The sequence below is a fragment of the Musca autumnalis genome, unplaced genomic scaffold, assembly GCF_047663935.1.
Source record: "Musca autumnalis isolate F117 unplaced genomic scaffold, ASM4766393v1 scaffold_4, whole genome shotgun sequence".
NCBI lineage: Eukaryota > Metazoa > Arthropoda > Insecta > Diptera > Muscidae > Musca > Musca autumnalis.
In genome coordinates this window covers 94,893,899-94,911,459 of record NW_027411977.1, presented here as the reverse complement: position 1 = coordinate 94,911,459, position 17,561 = coordinate 94,893,899, and the positions used below count along the sequence as shown (strand labels likewise).

General features: G+C 35.9%; 1 protein-coding gene across 2 annotated transcripts in view; it reads right to left on the bottom strand.

The window, feature by feature from the left end:
* The window catches only part of LOC141404051 (neurobeachin-like protein 1), a 285,955-nt gene that overhangs the window by 31,668 nt on the left and 236,726 nt on the right, over nucleotides 1-17,561 (bottom strand). For both annotated transcript variants that reach the window (XM_073987297.1, XM_073987298.1), the window contains 9 exons: nucleotides 17,385-17,553; nucleotides 17,185-17,309; nucleotides 12,036-12,343; nucleotides 11,802-11,963; nucleotides 11,622-11,740; nucleotides 11,205-11,556; nucleotides 10,926-11,098; nucleotides 10,579-10,871; nucleotides 10,388-10,502 (listed from right to left, as the gene is read on the bottom strand). In XM_073987297.1, coding sequence (XP_073843398.1) covers nucleotides 10,388-10,502; nucleotides 10,579-10,871; nucleotides 10,926-11,098; nucleotides 11,205-11,556; nucleotides 11,622-11,740; nucleotides 11,802-11,963; nucleotides 12,036-12,343; nucleotides 17,185-17,309; nucleotides 17,385-17,553 — 1,816 coding nt within the window. The remainder of the gene's footprint in view (nucleotides 1-10,387; nucleotides 10,503-10,578; nucleotides 10,872-10,925; nucleotides 11,099-11,204; nucleotides 11,557-11,621; nucleotides 11,741-11,801; nucleotides 11,964-12,035; nucleotides 12,344-17,184; nucleotides 17,310-17,384; nucleotides 17,554-17,561) is intronic.

Sequence of the window (17,561 nt, the reverse complement as noted above, 5' to 3'; positions counted from 1 at the left end):
GCAAGACCTGGACCGGAAGAAATTGGCAAAAATAATCGAATTGTGAGCTTCAAGAACCGTTCGTAGAAAACTCATATGTTCCAAAAAGTTGTTTATTGAGATCTTAAGAACATTTTTGTAGTTGGTTGTATTCTTGAATATTTCATAAAGTTTTGTTTTTGCTATTTGACCTTTAAGAATCTTTCCCAGACAGTTTGCAAGTTCCGGAAAGTTGTTTACTAATATCTTTGAAATATTATTGTAGTTTATTGCTTTCTTGATTTTTTTTTTATTTTTTATTTCAAAAATTCATTTGTGATACAAAGCCAAAAGGCCAATAAATGTATCAATTAACAACAAATAATATATCCTGAGTTTAATGTATTTACAATACTCATAATTATTACTAAAATTTAAATATATTTAATTACTTTTAATTCTTCAAAAATGAAAAAAAAAAACAAGTGCGGCTCCCCAGCCGTAAAAAATATGTATTTATATAAATACTATGATATAAGAATGTCCAATAAGCGGCAACTCTCTATACAATTAGCGATAACTATCAGGTCTTTGAAAAAATTGAAGAACTTTCAAACGAAAAACATTATTGCTATGAGAAAAAACACGTAGTTCAAGAGGAAGTACATTCCAACTTCTCGCAACTCGAACCAAATACGATCTTGCAAAAATATCTTTAACTATTCTGGGAATATAAATCTGAGGGTTCCTTAATGAATGTATAAAAGAAAATAACATCCTTAATGAATATGGAGAATTATGTTTGATAATATTATGGAACAAGATTAAGCAGCGATAGTTAATGAACTTATCAAATGAACACCCTAGAAATCGCGTAACATCTGCTGATATACGACTATCTCGTCGGAGATTATATACAAAGCGTGCGATTGTATTCACAATCCGATTTAGCTTATCGAAATGCAATCCTATAGTCCCAGAAAACACCTCAAGACCGTACAAAACTTGTGACATCAAAAGAGAGTTTGCCAGTGTTTGTTTTACATGTTGAGTTAAGTACAAGTTCGTAGAGTAAATCCGACGTAAGGTAGCATATATTTTCCCAGTCAGTGCATCAATATGATTTTTAAAGGAAAGTTCACAATCTATTATAACACCCAGACACCTGTGCTGTTGTACAAACTCGATTCTGGCTTGGTCTATAAATATATTTAATGATTGTGATAGTCGATTGTTTAATCGAAAATCTAAAGCCTTAGTTTTTGGCGGATTAACTTTTAAAGAATTTCTGGTTGCCCAGCCAACAAAGCGATTAAGATACATGTTTATGTCATTCTCAAGCGCTTTAGGGGATTCACGACAACCATTGAAAAGCATGAAAATGTCATCAGCAAATAAGTATGTTGAGCACCTTGAAGAGTTAGCGTGAAGCGGTAGATCGTTTACATATAAAATGAAAAGAAGTGGACCAAGGACAGAACCTTGAGGTATACCTGAGAATAAGGGATATGTATTTGACATAACATCATTTAATATAACAAATTGACAACGAAAGAATTAGCCTACAGGCAGATTTGGAAAAATCAAAGTAATATTTAAGTTTCCATACAAGTTGGTAATGGTCAATAGAACTAAATCTAATGATACCAGAACACATGTATGGAAACACTTTCTTAATAAATGTAATAGGAATCCCATCAACACCTACTGATCTGGACTTAACTTCACGTAAAGCCTCTACAAGTTCCAATTCGTCTACATAACGAAAAGAGAAAGATGAATCTGAATCTGGAAAATCATTTATATTAGGAGACGAAGTATATATGCTCATAGAAGTACTGCAGAAAAAGTTATTTATGCTATCGACATCAATATCTACATTATCGTGATCATTTCCAACACATTCGGAACCTTTAAGTACTTTCCATAACCTACGAGAATCTAATCCACTAAAAAGTCTGGAATAGTGAAGTCTTCTTCCTCTGCGAATGGCCGATTTTGCTCTATTGCGATATTTACAATAGATACGCCAATTCTCATGCGATTGAACATTTTGGAAAGACGAAAAGGCTAAATCCCTTACAGATATAGCAAATCTAACATCCCTTGACATCATCCAGGGATCAACTGAATATTTAATCTTCTTCCTAACAACTGGAACAAATGAAAATAGAGAATTTAAAAGAGAACTAATGCAGGCACATTTAGCATCCACACCTACACTTCTAAAAACCAAATTAGGATCGAAGGAGGCAAGGAAGGACCATAAACCACTCCAGTCAATATTTTCGAGGTCTCTATATTCAATATAATCCGGAGAACTCCTAAATCTTAATAAAAGTGATCCAAAAATTAATGCATTGAATTTGGCCAGTATAAACTATAATGGAAGAATCACTGGTTAAAATAAAGTCAATTAAGGATGTTGAACCGCTACCGATGTTAAAATGAGTAGGCCTAGAGTTATGGACAATTGTCAAATTTAAGCGGGTGCAAAGTCCACGAATCAGAGTCGCTTTAGCAGGGTCAAACATATTGCTGTTAAAATCACCAAAAATTACAATGTTGTTGTATTCTGCAAGAATGTCACAATGGAGGCTTTCGAACAAATCAATATCACTTGAAGGCTATTTATTTGCCAAAAAGGATTTTTATATGTCCAAACTGTAATTCTAAGAACAGTGATTGGCAATGTCGAACTGACGTTTTAAAAACAAACTTAAACTGAAGATTCATAGATAGGTATATTCCAACACCACCACCTCTTGTAGTGTCTGGCGATCACTACGTACGAAGTTGTAGCCCGGAATAGAAACCGCTGTGTCTAAAATCTCAGGAACAAGCCGTTTCAGAAACAGCTGGGATATCAAAGCTAGGATTTTCTAACGGTTTAGTTTCTATGGACCAGAAACAGAGAAAAAAAATGATAAAAATCGCATTTATATTGTTATTTTTACTTTTGAGAACCATTCGTAGACAGTTCGTATGTTCTAGAAAGTTGTTTATTGAGACCTAAGGCATATTTTTGTACCTGGTTGCATGCTACGATTTTGATCGGTTTGATATTAGTAAAAACCCGAGAAAAAAATTTGTAGAAATTTGACTTTGAAGACGAAGTTTGATGGGTTTTATGTGTTCACAAGTTTTGTTCTCTTTTAGGAAGATATGATTCTGACAAAATGATCCCTGATGACATAAAAGCCTCAAATATTTGACATCAAAGCCTCAAATAAAGTTGACGAGATAGGGAAAAATAGCGGAAAACGTGTTTTAATTTTTTAGTCTTCTATCACGCCGCGGTGTCAGAATATGGTAAATAACCACTATTAAAAAATAAATAAATAAAAACAAGTAACAATGTATCAATCAACTGTGCTGACGGAGATATACCCTCAGTCACTGACAAAACAACAAACCAATCACAATAATTATGCTTATACATATAAAATATATTGATTTTGTATCATGAGTTTGCTTTCAAATCTGTAGGTATTGTAATGTGAGGCTATACCAAATCATTGACAAACTTCTTCATAAAGTACTCGAAATATTAAATTAGGTTAAACTATGTTTGGAAGAAATTTTTGAAAAAGTTTTAGAGCAGGTTTTTGGAGCTTTTGGGCCATTATCTCAGGTAGTATTGACTTACTCCGGAAACAATTGTACCGTTGCACGATGGTTCCGATGACAGGTTTTTGAGGCAAAAAATCACAGAGGCAAGCTAGACCTTCAAAATTTCGTGCAGATGTTTATAATCGGCCTAGAAACTAATCTGCCAAATTTGGTTGATATCGGTTCATATATAGATATAGCTCTCATATATATGTTCGCCCGATTTCGAGTAATTGATGGACCAAACACGAGAATTCTGTCCAAATATGATGATATTTGGAATATGTGGCGGAATTCGGACTGGAAATAAGTTTGCCAAGTTATTTTGAAATCGGTTCAGATTTGTATATAGCTCCCATATATATTTTCGCCCGATTTGAGGTATTTGGTGCAACAAACACCCAATTTCTGTCCAATTTCGATGAAATTTGAAACGTGTGATGGGATTCGGTCTAGAAATATGTTTGCCAAATTATATTGAAATGGGTTCAGATTTGGATATAGCTCCCATATATTTTTTCGCCCGATTGGAGGTATTTGGTGCAACAAACACGCAAATTTTGTCCAGTTTCGATTAAACTTAAATTGTGTGACGGAATCCCATATATACTTCAACCGATTTTAGGTATTTCGTGCAGCAATCACGCTATATATGTCCAATTGTGATGAAATTTAAAGTGTATGATGGAATCTAGAAAACATTATTGAGACTTCATATTGAAATCGGTTCAGATTTGGATGTATCGTTCAGAAATTTTCTCTGTCAAAGTTAATTGTTTTCTCATTTTAGTTGGTTGATACCGAACTTCCTTGAGAATATAGTTTGTATATTTTTCTTTTGGCAAATTGGCAGAAACAGAGGCGGCATGAATCAAGAGATTTTTATTGTTGCCTTGTTCATAGGAGACTTCCGAAGCAAGTTTTCTTCCTTCACTATAATCCACATTAGGGCGCCTTCTCTTCTATATACCATTACCTTGTTCTAGCGTAAATACTGTGTCGCTAGCTAGCACGATTTTTTGACCTCCAATCTTTTATCAATTTTTGGTTAAGGCGTACACAAATGTTATAAACCTATTTTTTAACTCCCGTCACGAAGTTGTCTTTGACACCTCTATTAAATTTCGCAGAAATCCAGTCTATAACGTGTTTAGGTTTTCGCTGATTTTCCAACCAAAAATTAAAAATATCCAAATTTTTAAGTTTTACGAAAACTGGAAATTGATAATTTTTTTAATCGCAAGTATACGCAAAATTTCTTTTCAAAATCTGTTAGCCGGCATTGTCACCTTTCACCAGATACATATTTTTACGAGAATACACCCCGATACCGAAAGTTCTACTCCAAAGAAAACATGGACGATACCACAGACTACATCAAAAAACATCAATTACTGACACAGCAAATTATTGACCACATCTAATATTACATTTACATTTTTAATAATAATCTTAATTCACATACTATTACCTGTATTTTCCATTTTTAAAAAATATATAATATCAACAGATCAGGTTTTGCCGCCAAAATACTTTAATTATTTAATTACGACTGAATATCAGAAATAAACGGAATGAAAATTATTACATCTTTGGCAGCTTAGCCTGTCGCCGGGGGCCGTTGCCAGTTTGTAACTTTTTGGCTTTGGAGGTTTGAAAGTGCTAAGAATATAATTCCGTTATTATTTGATTTCAATCACTGACTTGAAAAAAGACTTTTTGCCTCAAAAATCTACCATTGGCCCCATCGTGCGTTGTAAAGGATGCCGATGAAAAAAGAATCAAAACGATTCGAAAGGAGCTGTTAAAATTCACTTTTTCCGAATTTTGTGTGGGAGGTACCAGAAGGAGTGGACCGACATAGTTCATATTCTAACCTTATACATGACTGGAAGAAATAATACGATGTGAAAAGTCTGCAGAATCAGAAACTCCCTGCGAGAATTATCTTGCGGATTTGCCGTCAGGGTTTCTTGGAGCTTTTAGGCCAATATTTCAGGAAGTATGGACTTGCGTAAGAAAAAAATTGTACCGTCGTAAAGGGAGCCGCAAGGACAACCTACTGAAAAATTTAAAAAAGAGGAGCTCTTAAACTTCACTATATCCGAATTTTGTGTGGGAGGTACCCGAAGGAGTCCATATTCAAGCCCGATATACATATGTATATCATGAATGAATAATCCGATGTGCAAAGTTTGCTCCCTTCGAGAGCTATCGTTCACGCCATTTTACAGAAAAATTTTGAACTTTTGTGGGGGAGGTATCGGATGGGGTGGACCGAAATTGCCCATCTTCTAACATAAACAAAGTTTTGACAAAATATTACGATACCCAAAATTTGGTTCGAATGGGTTGATGCGTTCGAGAGTTATCGTGCGCGCTAGCTAGCTAGCCAGACAGACGCACAGACAATGGCTAAATCGACTACAAAGTGTCTGAAACGATTTTCGTCCAAACGTACTTGGGGTCTAAAACCGTTATTTCGATGAGGCGCATTTTTGATCGTATAAAATAAAAAATACATTAATGTCTATTGGTCTGTACAAGAGCTTGCAGGATTCTACTATTTTTTGAAATGTTAACAATATTTTTCGTTATAATTTTGTATTAAAAATCTAAAAATAGTAGATTCTTGCAGGTTCTGGAATAGAGTTATGATGAGAAAACTTATAACCAACAGAAACGATGTTTTTTAAAAGGTAATAAGGATATTATTCGTAGATCAGTTCGTGTCTTCAGTTATTCTCTTGCGGTCAGTCGTTGGTGAGATATCAACGAATGCACACTAGGGTTATGACTTTTTACAACCTCGTATCCCTGTATGATATTTTGATGAGTTTTTACCTAAGATTACATAAAATCTTAGTAATAAAGTGATTCGATAAAAAAAACTTCCGCACAAAAAGCTTTTAAAGTTTTTATTTTTCAGAATTTTGGAAAAATGTTTGAAGTCACTGTGATAGCACATATTTATCTAAAATCAAGGTATAGGGGCACGCAACAAAACCAAGATGACATAGCCGTTTATTTCTCACTAATTTTAGGCATATATAAGGCTCAAAAAAACTTTATAACGACACGACATAACCAAAATGACATAAGCTTTTGTTTCTCACCAATTTTATCGCCATATCATAACGTATGTATGTATATATCATTTTATATCATACGTACATAACTTTATTCCATATATCATATATGGTAACATGGGGCGCCTTCGCCACTGGGGCGGGTACGCCATCGCCGATTTTCTCGCAAAATACAAGTGCTAGAAAAAATCCGTTAAACGCAAAATTGTGAGTTTAATGAAGATCTATCATCTCCCAAAAGTTGGCAGTTGTATCATAAGTATGATAGCGGAAGCACGCGGTTTTGTGTTTTGAGGGTATTGGGAAAAATAATTATGGTAAATGTTTTTTGTGATATCTTCTTTACCTTTTGTGATATCAAAAACATATTTTATACCGTTAGAAGACAACTACTGAAGAATAGAAATCCCAATAATTTGCATGAAAAAAACAATAACAATTGTCAATATATTCATATTATGAGATATGTTGGGGGTGGGGCGCCTACGCCATGATAGGGGTGTGGTGGGTTAATGTCAGAATTTTGTCATGTTTAACATCAATTCTTTATGCCATAGAGATACCACACTATAATGTGAAGTTAAAATCAAATAGTATCATAAACGTATCTTGTTTTGGTTAAATTATGATTTTTGTACCTAAATTCAAGGAACCTATTTCAATTAACCGCTAGAATCGGTAACTATTTGTAAATTTTAGAATCATTTTTGATTATTCAATAGAAAGCATGTTCCTTTTTCGCATAATATTGATATTTAAGGAAAAAGTATGGTAAATTACAGTTTTAGAGTCCGTTGGAAAATGTTTAATTTCGATGGCGAAGCTGCCCCATGGGTGGGGAGGCTTCGCCACTTTTTAGACATTTTGTAAATTCACAAAAATAATATTTTAAAAACAAAATTATAACCACTTATATATCAAAACTTATAGTCAAGATACGCTAATATTTGTACCAAAAATAATATTTGAAAAAACTTTAACGGTGTCGGTATGAGAACATTTTGAACAAAAACGTGGCGAAGGCGCCCCATGTTACCATAAATTGAAAGTGGTTTGTGCGTGACCTTTTTTAACATTTAAATGGAATAAAATTTGTTTTAGTTATTAATAAAGGGTGTTTTTTAAGCTAGATAGAACTTTAAATTGTAAAAAGTAACACAAAAAATTAAATTTTGATGAAACTTTTTTTTTATTTGTTTCAGTATACTCTGACAAATCATCATGAATAGACTCACGCTTGAACAACGCTACGAAATTATCCAAATTTACTTTGAAAATCAGTCGTCGATTCGCGCAACTTATAGTCGCAAAATTGTGTTCAGCGATGAGGCGCATTTTTGGCTTAACGGGTTTGTTAATAAGCAAAATTGCCGCATATGGAGTGAGACCAATCCACAAGAGACCCTACAGACTCCATTACATCCAGAAAAATGCACCGTATGGTGCGGTTTTCACGCTGGTGGCATCATCGGACCTTATTTCTTCAAAAATGAGGCCGGAGCTCGCGTTACGGTCAATGGAGATCGTTACCGCACCATGATCAATGATTTTTTGTTTGAAAATATGGATGACATTGATCCGGAGGAGATGTGGTTTCAACAGGATGGCGCTACGTGCCATACGGTGAACGCAACCATCGACTTATTGAAATAAAAATTTGGCGATAAGTTGATTTCGAGAAGTGGACCTGTCAATTGGCCTCCAAGGTCGTGCGATTTGACACCTCTCGATTATTTCCTGTGGGGCTACGTGAAGTCACTGGTTTATGCTGATAAACCAGCAACAATTGATGCCTTGGAGGCCGGCATTGTTCGTGTTATTCGTGACATACGGCCAGCAGTGCTCGAAAAAGTGGCCAAAAATTGGACGTCCAGAATGCACTTCGTGAAGAACAGCCGCGGTGCCCATATGTCCGAAATCATTTTCAAATGTTAATGTCACGTATTGATCTTTCGAATGAAAAAAAATTTTGATTACAATTTAATTTTTTGTGTTATTTTTTACAATTTCAAGTTCTATCGGGCTTAAAAAAACACCCTTTAGGTGAAAGGCCATTCATTCGTGCAACAGGAAATAATTTTTTGAGAATTTTTTTTTGGTTTCATAGCATTTTTTTTTTCAAAAAAAATCAAAGTGATTTGTGCGGAACCTTTTTTATAATAAAACTAGCGGACCCGGCGAACTTCGTCTCGCTATTAAGGAATAAAATTTCATACAAAAACTCAATTTTCGATTTTTCCAATTTTCCGACTTTTCCAGAGAGATTTTCCAAAATTTTCTTCCGTAAAGACCTTTTCCTCGAAAATACGAATAACTGACAAAAAATTTTACAGAAATCGGCCTAGCCGTTCTCATTTTATGAATTACTATACATTTTTTACACCATTTTTATATATATAGATGGATTAAACGTTATTTTAGGCATTAATAGGCAAAAGTTCATTCATTCTCACTACAGGACATCAGTTTTGAGAAAAAATGTCAAAAAGTCATAACCCTAATGCACACAAGAACGCACGCACGCACTATTTTCTCTACATTTTTTCTTAAATAACGTTTGTACACTAGAATTAACACTTTAAATTTATTGTTTATTATTTAAAATGACTTCTTTGATTTAAGCTTAAGTCATTTTGTGCAACTAGGTCGTAGATCTAATTTTATGTATATTACAATGAATCACTCTACTAGCTGAGTCGATGTGGCTATGTGTTACTGTCCATCCAAACTTTGTAATCACTCTACAGATCGCAATTTTGATTGAATCGTCACGACATTTTGGATGGTGATGGGGTCCCAGAATGGAAGAAGTCTATTTATTTTGCTGGTGGTCGGATCATATTCGAGGGATGAGCAAACACTTCTGTGGAGAAAAGGCCAAGGTTTTATTGAACCCATTCGTGGCAATGTTATCTGCATGTTTCTAGTAGATCTCCCAGAAGAAAACATACTCACAACAGGAATATATATCTTTTCAGGAATATATATCATAAATATTTAACAAAAACAATAAATATTTCTAATACATACGAAATTTCGATTTTTTAAAATCGTTTTGCAAAAGCTTCCAGAGTTAAACCACTTTTTCTTCACTTTAACATCTCGTGAAAATATTACACGTTAGACTCTTCCAATGTTAGAAACATCGTTTGGTTGTAAATTTTTCGAAGAGGCTATTTTCTAATTAAACTTAGGGTCGGGTATCAGTTAATGTCATTTTGTAAAGTGGTTTTAGTTCTACGGGGGATTTGAAACATATACATCGGATGCCTTGTGTAACGCTACAGAAATCAGATTTATAGTTGTTAGTTTTATCATCCCTCAGTTGACATTCAATTACATTAGAGTTCACATAAATGTTATTTCTTAATAAAACGTTTCAATTTATAGTGCATTTTCTCTGTTTTAAACCGAAGAATTAGTAAGAAGTTCGACTATGGGCCATTATTACAAATTAAATAAAATTAATAAAACGTTTCAATTTATAGTGCATTTTCTCTGTTTTAAACCAAAGAATTAGTAAGAAGTTCGACTATGGGCCATTATTACAAATATATTTTTTTTGGTTAGAATTTATAGAACAAAATAAGCAAATTTTCAGATTTAAAGTTAATATTAAAATTACCACTTAGGATGAACCTCACTTTTAATATTAACTCCACTGAATACAGGACAACTTTTCAGATCGTTGTAACGAATGTATACCGATAAAATATGAATGTACTTACCATGATACGATATGGTTACGTATGAAATTTGTACACAAAATTCAGTACAACCAATTGGTTTTAATGTGCGTAAAAATTGTCCATCTTGTATGGTATAAACATTAACAGTGCCATCCTAAAAAATGCAAGAAAAGTTTAGCATCGATTAGGAACAACGCATAAAATATCAAAAATAGACAATGTCTGCTTACCAATGATCCGGAAACTACCATATCCAATTCCGTGTATATTGCTACACTTGATATAGAATCATCATGACCATACAACGTAGTTAGGGGTTTAGGCGAAAAACTATTTTGTGTATTCAGTTGTATAATTGACTGTAAATTTGTTTGACTAGTAAGAGCATGTACGGGTATATTAGAAGAGGCTGGGCCTGAATTTGAATGTGAATTTTGTATACTCCAAATGATACAGGTGCAATCACGTGAACCGGTCACCAAATAAGAACCACAATTGTCTAAAGCCAAACATGTGATTATATCTAAAAAACGGATATTTAGAGTTAAATAATTGTTTGTGATTTTTTTCAACATACCCAAATGTCTTGTAACAGATGCAACAACCTTTCCCTTGTGTACACTATAAACCCGCAACGAGTTATCCCATATACCACCGGCATACAAAAGTTTACCATCTGTGCTGACGGCAAACATTTGGGAATGTGATGTTTGAGAGGGGTGTAGGGGACCAAAGATGCGTTTACGATTTCTAGATGTAAAAGAAAACGGTGGGATTATTTTTATAAAATATACGAGTAAAAGTCGTATCTTTAGCCATTAATAAATGTATTATATAATATTGATCGAAGACTTACTTCAGATTTGTTGTTGTCGCATCAATTTCCAATAGAAAACCTCGATCCTTATCATAAGCCATCCATGAATTACAACCTAATATACATGATTTCGATATGCTTATCAATGTATCGGGGCTTAGCTGAAGGAATGAACGTGGCGGTGATCGTGGTGGACTTAAATACACAATAGGATCTTTGGGTGTTGAAATTTCACAATAATATTGCACAACCTTGTCCAGAAATTGTGTTATATCGGGACGTTTGAGTTCGGCCCGCAACAGTTTTAGCGTGGTTTCTTCCTGAGACAGACGACGAGGATGAGGCTCCCGCATCAATTGTGAAGGCACTTGGCCGAAATTATTTATCATGCCTATTGGAATAGAGAAGATTTAATGTTAGTCAGAATAGTACATCAAAAAAACAACAATTTATTACCTTCAACTGCTTCCCTTTCAACTGGATTGGTGATTTTATCCAAATCTACAGCTCCTTCATATGAACAATAATAGAAAACATTTAAGGCTTCCACTGCCTTGGGACCTTTTTGTTTATAACTGTAAGAACATAGGAATTGTTGTAGTTTTCGCGAAACAATAAGAATCGGTAGTAACTTACCCAAATATCAAATCAATCCAATGATGAAGATTTTGACTAACATACTCCGATTCTAAGGCTCTCCTGTGAATGGCTATAAATTCCTCAGGCGTTGTTGCCCATGGCGGCAGTATAACATCATCAACCTTTTCTTTGGTGATTTGTAAATGGCCCAAATCAAATCTATAGATGAAAGTAAAAATAAAAACAACAATATAAAATAAAATGTCGTAAAGATTAATCTATATCACTTACTTATTCATATTTTTCAAAAATTCAGGAAAATAAAAGAATTCCGGTATCAGTTCTTTAACATCATTTGGATTATCCATTAAAAGCTTCCATGTCTGTGGTATAGAATGAAATTGACGATCGGCCACATCAAATCGACCACTTTGCAATTCAATATGCAATGATGTAAAAGGTTCCACACGCAGTAGATAATGCAGGACACCAGCCGAATTTGAATAGTGTGTACCATAATGAAATTTAGGTATAGCACCGGATGGATCTTCAAATGAATCATATTTAGCACGAGTTTCAGCTTCATTTTTCGGATTAATCTAGGGAATATATTAAGCATATGTTTGTATTAAAAATAAGTTAAAAATAAATTGGGACATCTATTATAAATTATATACAAAAAAAAAAAAAAAATACATATAACATCGAAAGATCAGTGCGGTCAGTAAAGGAATAGGAAGTTAATAAAAGGTACTAATTTTGGAAAATGTGGACAAAACCCAAATAAAGCAAGGCACAGCTATTCATCGGTTGTTGTTGTTGTTGTAACAGTCCCAACGCAATCCCACGGCAGCGGGTTCTTTCGTATCGAATTGACCCGGAACCATACAGCATCAATGTTCCGGCCAGCGGCTGCCACCTCAGTGTACATGTGCGGATGATTGCTATTCATCGGTGGTATACACACATTCCTCCGCGATGGATTGTCATTTCAACTCGATGGGGAGTTCCAGCAAGCGTGAAGATCCTGATAGTGATGCCGGCGGTAGCATAGCTACTAGTAGGGCCATCCTTGCCGATAAGGTTGAAGGTGAACGCCGAAGCTAAGAACAATCGGCAACGTGGGAAGTCAGCGGTGCAGAATGTAATATTGATATACTACAACTACGGCGGAAGAACAAACCACAACTCTGCAGCGTCTGTTCTAGATTCGACGGCTACATAAACCTATGCTCGTATTAAGCGGAGCGTATCATAGCAGGCTAGGAGGCCAAGAGGTAGCAGCCCTACCACCGGGTAAGGCAGTCAAAGAATAATCCTCTTTGTACTGCTGAAATTTTTAAAGATTGGAGTATTCACAAAGATAATAAATAATAATGGAAATCAGTTGACGACACATGCCAAACGGAAAAGGATAAGTAGTGGACATTGGAATGTCAGAACCTTGTTCCAAAATGGTAAATTTGGTCAACGTACAGCTGAATGCACAAGGTTAAAAATTGATATTGTGGGCTTAAACGAGGTTAGAAAGAAATTGGTGAAAATGGCGGACTTCTTTTGTACTCTGGGATGCCCAATGAAAAGGACCCACATATAAAAAGAGTTGGAATTTACCCCTCCAGAAAAGCAAAAAAGCCTTATTGACATGGAAACCAGTTTCCGAAAAAATCATCACTGCTAGGCTGGCAGCAAACGGCAGAAACATAACTATAATGCATGTGTACGCACCTACAGAGGACGGCGAATTCGCAGACAAAAAAAGCCATGTATAGCTTGTGAGACAAAACTCTATCAGATGTACCAAAAGAGACGTAGATATCTAATGGGCGACTTCAATGCCCAAATAGGAATTGACAATCGTGATTATGAAAATATAATAGGGAAGCATACTGGAAACTTGCAACAATCACTCAGTGATGCCAGATTTGCCAATTTATCGGCATTTTGACGATTTTTTGACAAAAAAAAAACAGAAATGACGATTTGACGATTTTTACCCCTAAAATGCCGATTTTTAGTTATGGCAACTTTTCACATAAAATTTGCGTTTTGTGTGAATATTTGTTGTTGGTAGCACCGACTTCTTAAATACAACTATACATAAATCTATCACATTATTATAGTACGTTTATACATAAACGAATTTAATAAAGCCACAGGGTTTTAAGTGTCAATCCCATTGTGTGTACGTCAAATAAATCCTCATAAAGAAGGTTAACTCGAAAAACCTATATACATATACATATATTATACCCTACACCACTATGTGGGGAGGGTATTATAAGTTGGTTTCGCCCAAAAAGTTTGTAGCGCAGAGAAATAATGGTCGTAGACCAACATGATTGTCTCGACGAGCTGAGGCGATCTGGCTATGTGGTCGCTACAGGTCGCAATTTTGATCGGATCGTCACTAAAATTTGGGCGTTGATGAGAATCCCGGAGGGGAAGAAGCCTATTTTGGTGACGGTCGGATAATATTCAGGGGTCGGAATGGGCAAAAGCAACAACAAAATAAGTCAACGTTTTATTTCAAAAGCAAAACCTGCTAATGAAAGTAGAGAATATCACATTTGCAACGATGTAACGTAGGTTGTCGTAGGTGGTCAAACAACGAAGATATCGCAATAGCAGATAATAGAACACAACATTTCATTTTTGCGATTTTAATAATAATGACGAATATCACAGCATTGGTTAGGGCCCTTCCAAAAGCAAAGTCTAACTATGAAAGTAGAAAATCCCATCTTTACAATGATGTAAAGCAGGTTGGCGTAGGTGGCCAAATAACGGAGATATCGCAATAGTCGGTAATAATACCATTTTTTAATTTTTTTTTTGTAATCACGCTACACGTCGCAATTTTGATTGGATCGTCACGAAATTTTGGGTGTTAATGGGGATCCCACAGAGGAAAAAGCCTATTGATTTTGATAATGTTCGGAAATTATTCAGGGGTTGGAATTTGAAAAAAAAAACTTATGTGGAGAAAAGTCCAACGTTTTATTTCAAAGCGAATATCTCTTGTGTATTTACATTATTGGTGATTGAATCGATGAGCATGTTGTTGTTGTAATGCCATCTGGAGGGGGCGAAATACAGGAAAGGTAGAGGTTAAACAGTTCCGGAGATATCACCCCTCCTTGGGGAACTCCCTGTTTCACTCTACGGGGCTTGGATTTTTTGTTCCTAAACTCCACATACGACTGGCGACCACACATATAGTTGATTATCCAACGTTTCAAACTTGGCCGGAGGGTTGTCTGCTCGATGTCCTCGAACAGCGTGGAGTGCTTGACAGTATCAAAGGCTTTTGATAAGTCAAGCTCCATCATCACTGTTCTATCACACGGCCGCTCCTGGATGAGTCCTCGACAAATATGTGTGGAGATGGCGTGCAGCGCTGTTGTGGTGCTGTGCTGCTTACGGAATCCATGCTGATGATCGGCAACTTGATAGCTATTTCTAATGCTAGGGAGGACTAAGGCCTCAAGGGTCTTCGCTACAGGTGACAAAAGCGAAATCGGCCTGTACGATTCACCTTAGCTGGCATCCTTGCCTGGCTTCAGTAGCGAGACCGCCCTGCCCATTTCCAGACTTCGGGAACAATAAGGGTGGCTAGCGACAGGTTGAGAACTTTAGTGAGATACTCCACTCCCGGCTCATCCAGCTGTTTCAACACTACAATGGAAATTCCGTCAGGGCCCAACGCTTTGGATGATTTAGCGTTTCTGATGGCATTCGCAACATCATCCATTGTAAACTGTGGTGGTTCATCCTCGGCAGGAAGAGATCTAATGCGACGTAACACTCTTCTCTTCGCCCTGTCACTCTCGGGGTGCTCGACAAACAGTCGATTGAAGTGACTTGCACACCTTATGTTCGGCGACCAGCCTACTAACTTCCAGTGTCAGCTCCCTGACTCTGGGGTCGTCGGGGTTGGTTCGACGAAGCTCCTCACGCTCATTTGCTAATCCCGTCGCCTCTGCTGGGAAATTTGGTCTTACTTCGGGTATTCGACCAGCAGATATATGACGAGCGGCTGCAGCATTGATGATGGGTATAAGAATACACAGTTTTATCGCGTGCATTGAAATGAAATTAAAAGGAAGTAACTTATTGCTAGCCTTTCAATATCACACGATGTTTTACTGGGAAAGGTCATATGAGGTGCAAAGGTGTAGGGTTATACGGGTCATCTTCGCTACTGTGCGTGCCAGTGACGATTTTATTGATTCTACATAAAGATCGTTGGGTTCCACCGTGGTGCAATGGTATGCACACCCGCCTTGCACGCTGAAGGTCGTGGGTTCGATTCCCCGGCCAGTCAACATCAAACACTTTTCAACGGTGGCAAAATACCCCTTAGTAATGTTGGCGACATTTTCTGAGTATTTCAGCCTTGTACAACTTCTCTAAAAGTGGTGTCTTAGACACGCCGTTCGGACTCGGCGATAAACAATAGGTCCCATATCATTGAGTTAATATGAATCGGGGTGCACTCATTGATATGAGAGAAGTCTCCTCTGTCCCGCCTGGGATGTTTGTGGAACAATTATATTATTATTACATAAAGATCGTCCTACATAAAGTATCGGAGATCTACAACTTTCCCCTTGAGATCTATATGTAACATCAACAAAGTCGGCGCTGACGAAGGCACACCAGTGGCGAAGCTGCCACTGACAAGAACTAGATTCGCGAAGAAAAATCACCCTCTAGAAGACATTGGTACTACTCCAAGCAAAAACTTTACGTCCTAAAATGCAGTATAATAACTAGTACAAGTGCAGTTGCACGGTATCCTTTTAAAAGAATCGCTCATGATTGGAAGAAATTCTACATTGCACGGCTTTAATTTTTTTGTAGGGATGAATCTAATTCATTGTTGTTTTCTTAAGCAGATGAGATGATGATTTATATAGAATTATTGTCCATGCAGCTTTCAAGTTGTCCTTGTGAATAATATACCTTATAATATTTTGGCTTTTACAAACTTAAATACATAAAAAGGAAAGAATACAGCAAAGGTCCGATTTAACGAGCTATACAAGAAGTTTGGCATTAAATAACGGCATTTAACACCCAACAATTATTTTTTGTCTCTAAAATATATCTCAGACACTCAGAGACATTCGCTAAAACAATAGAATGTATAAATTTGCTGCTAATTCCATAAAGTGTACGATAATACCCATATTTCTTTGGGGCGTACGTAGACCTTTGTAAGTATCATTTTTTGGTTTTTATAAAAATGTAACGTTATTTATATTATGGAATATACTTTTGTTGTATTAAATGTTGTTTATTAGTGAGAAGAAGTAAAACTGTGAACTTGCAATTTCATAAATATCATTACTTTGTCTAAAACCCGAGATTTATGGGCGTACGTAAACTTATGTAAGACTGTGTATACTCATATGTTAAAAAATTCGCAACTTACCACTCCTATAGGTTTTGATAAATCTCTAAAAGATTTTGGATCTGTTAGATCTAAAATATCACTTGTATAGTCGGCTAAAATCCATGGGAAGACTGGATATTGACTTAAATCGTTATACGAACGACCTGAAAAAAATACAACAAGAAAAAACATAATTAACCCAAAGACCAAAAGATACTCATTCGGTACAATGAAATTACCTGCTATTGTATTCAAATACATAAGATATTCAAAATTCGATATTTCACGATTGACCCAACGCTGGGTTAAACCAGATTGTTTTAGTAATTCAGCCGGTGAACGACCAGAACCGTAGAGAATATTAGGTGGTTGTAGACTTAAAATTTTAGAAAATATTTTATTGCGAGTCTGGAAAG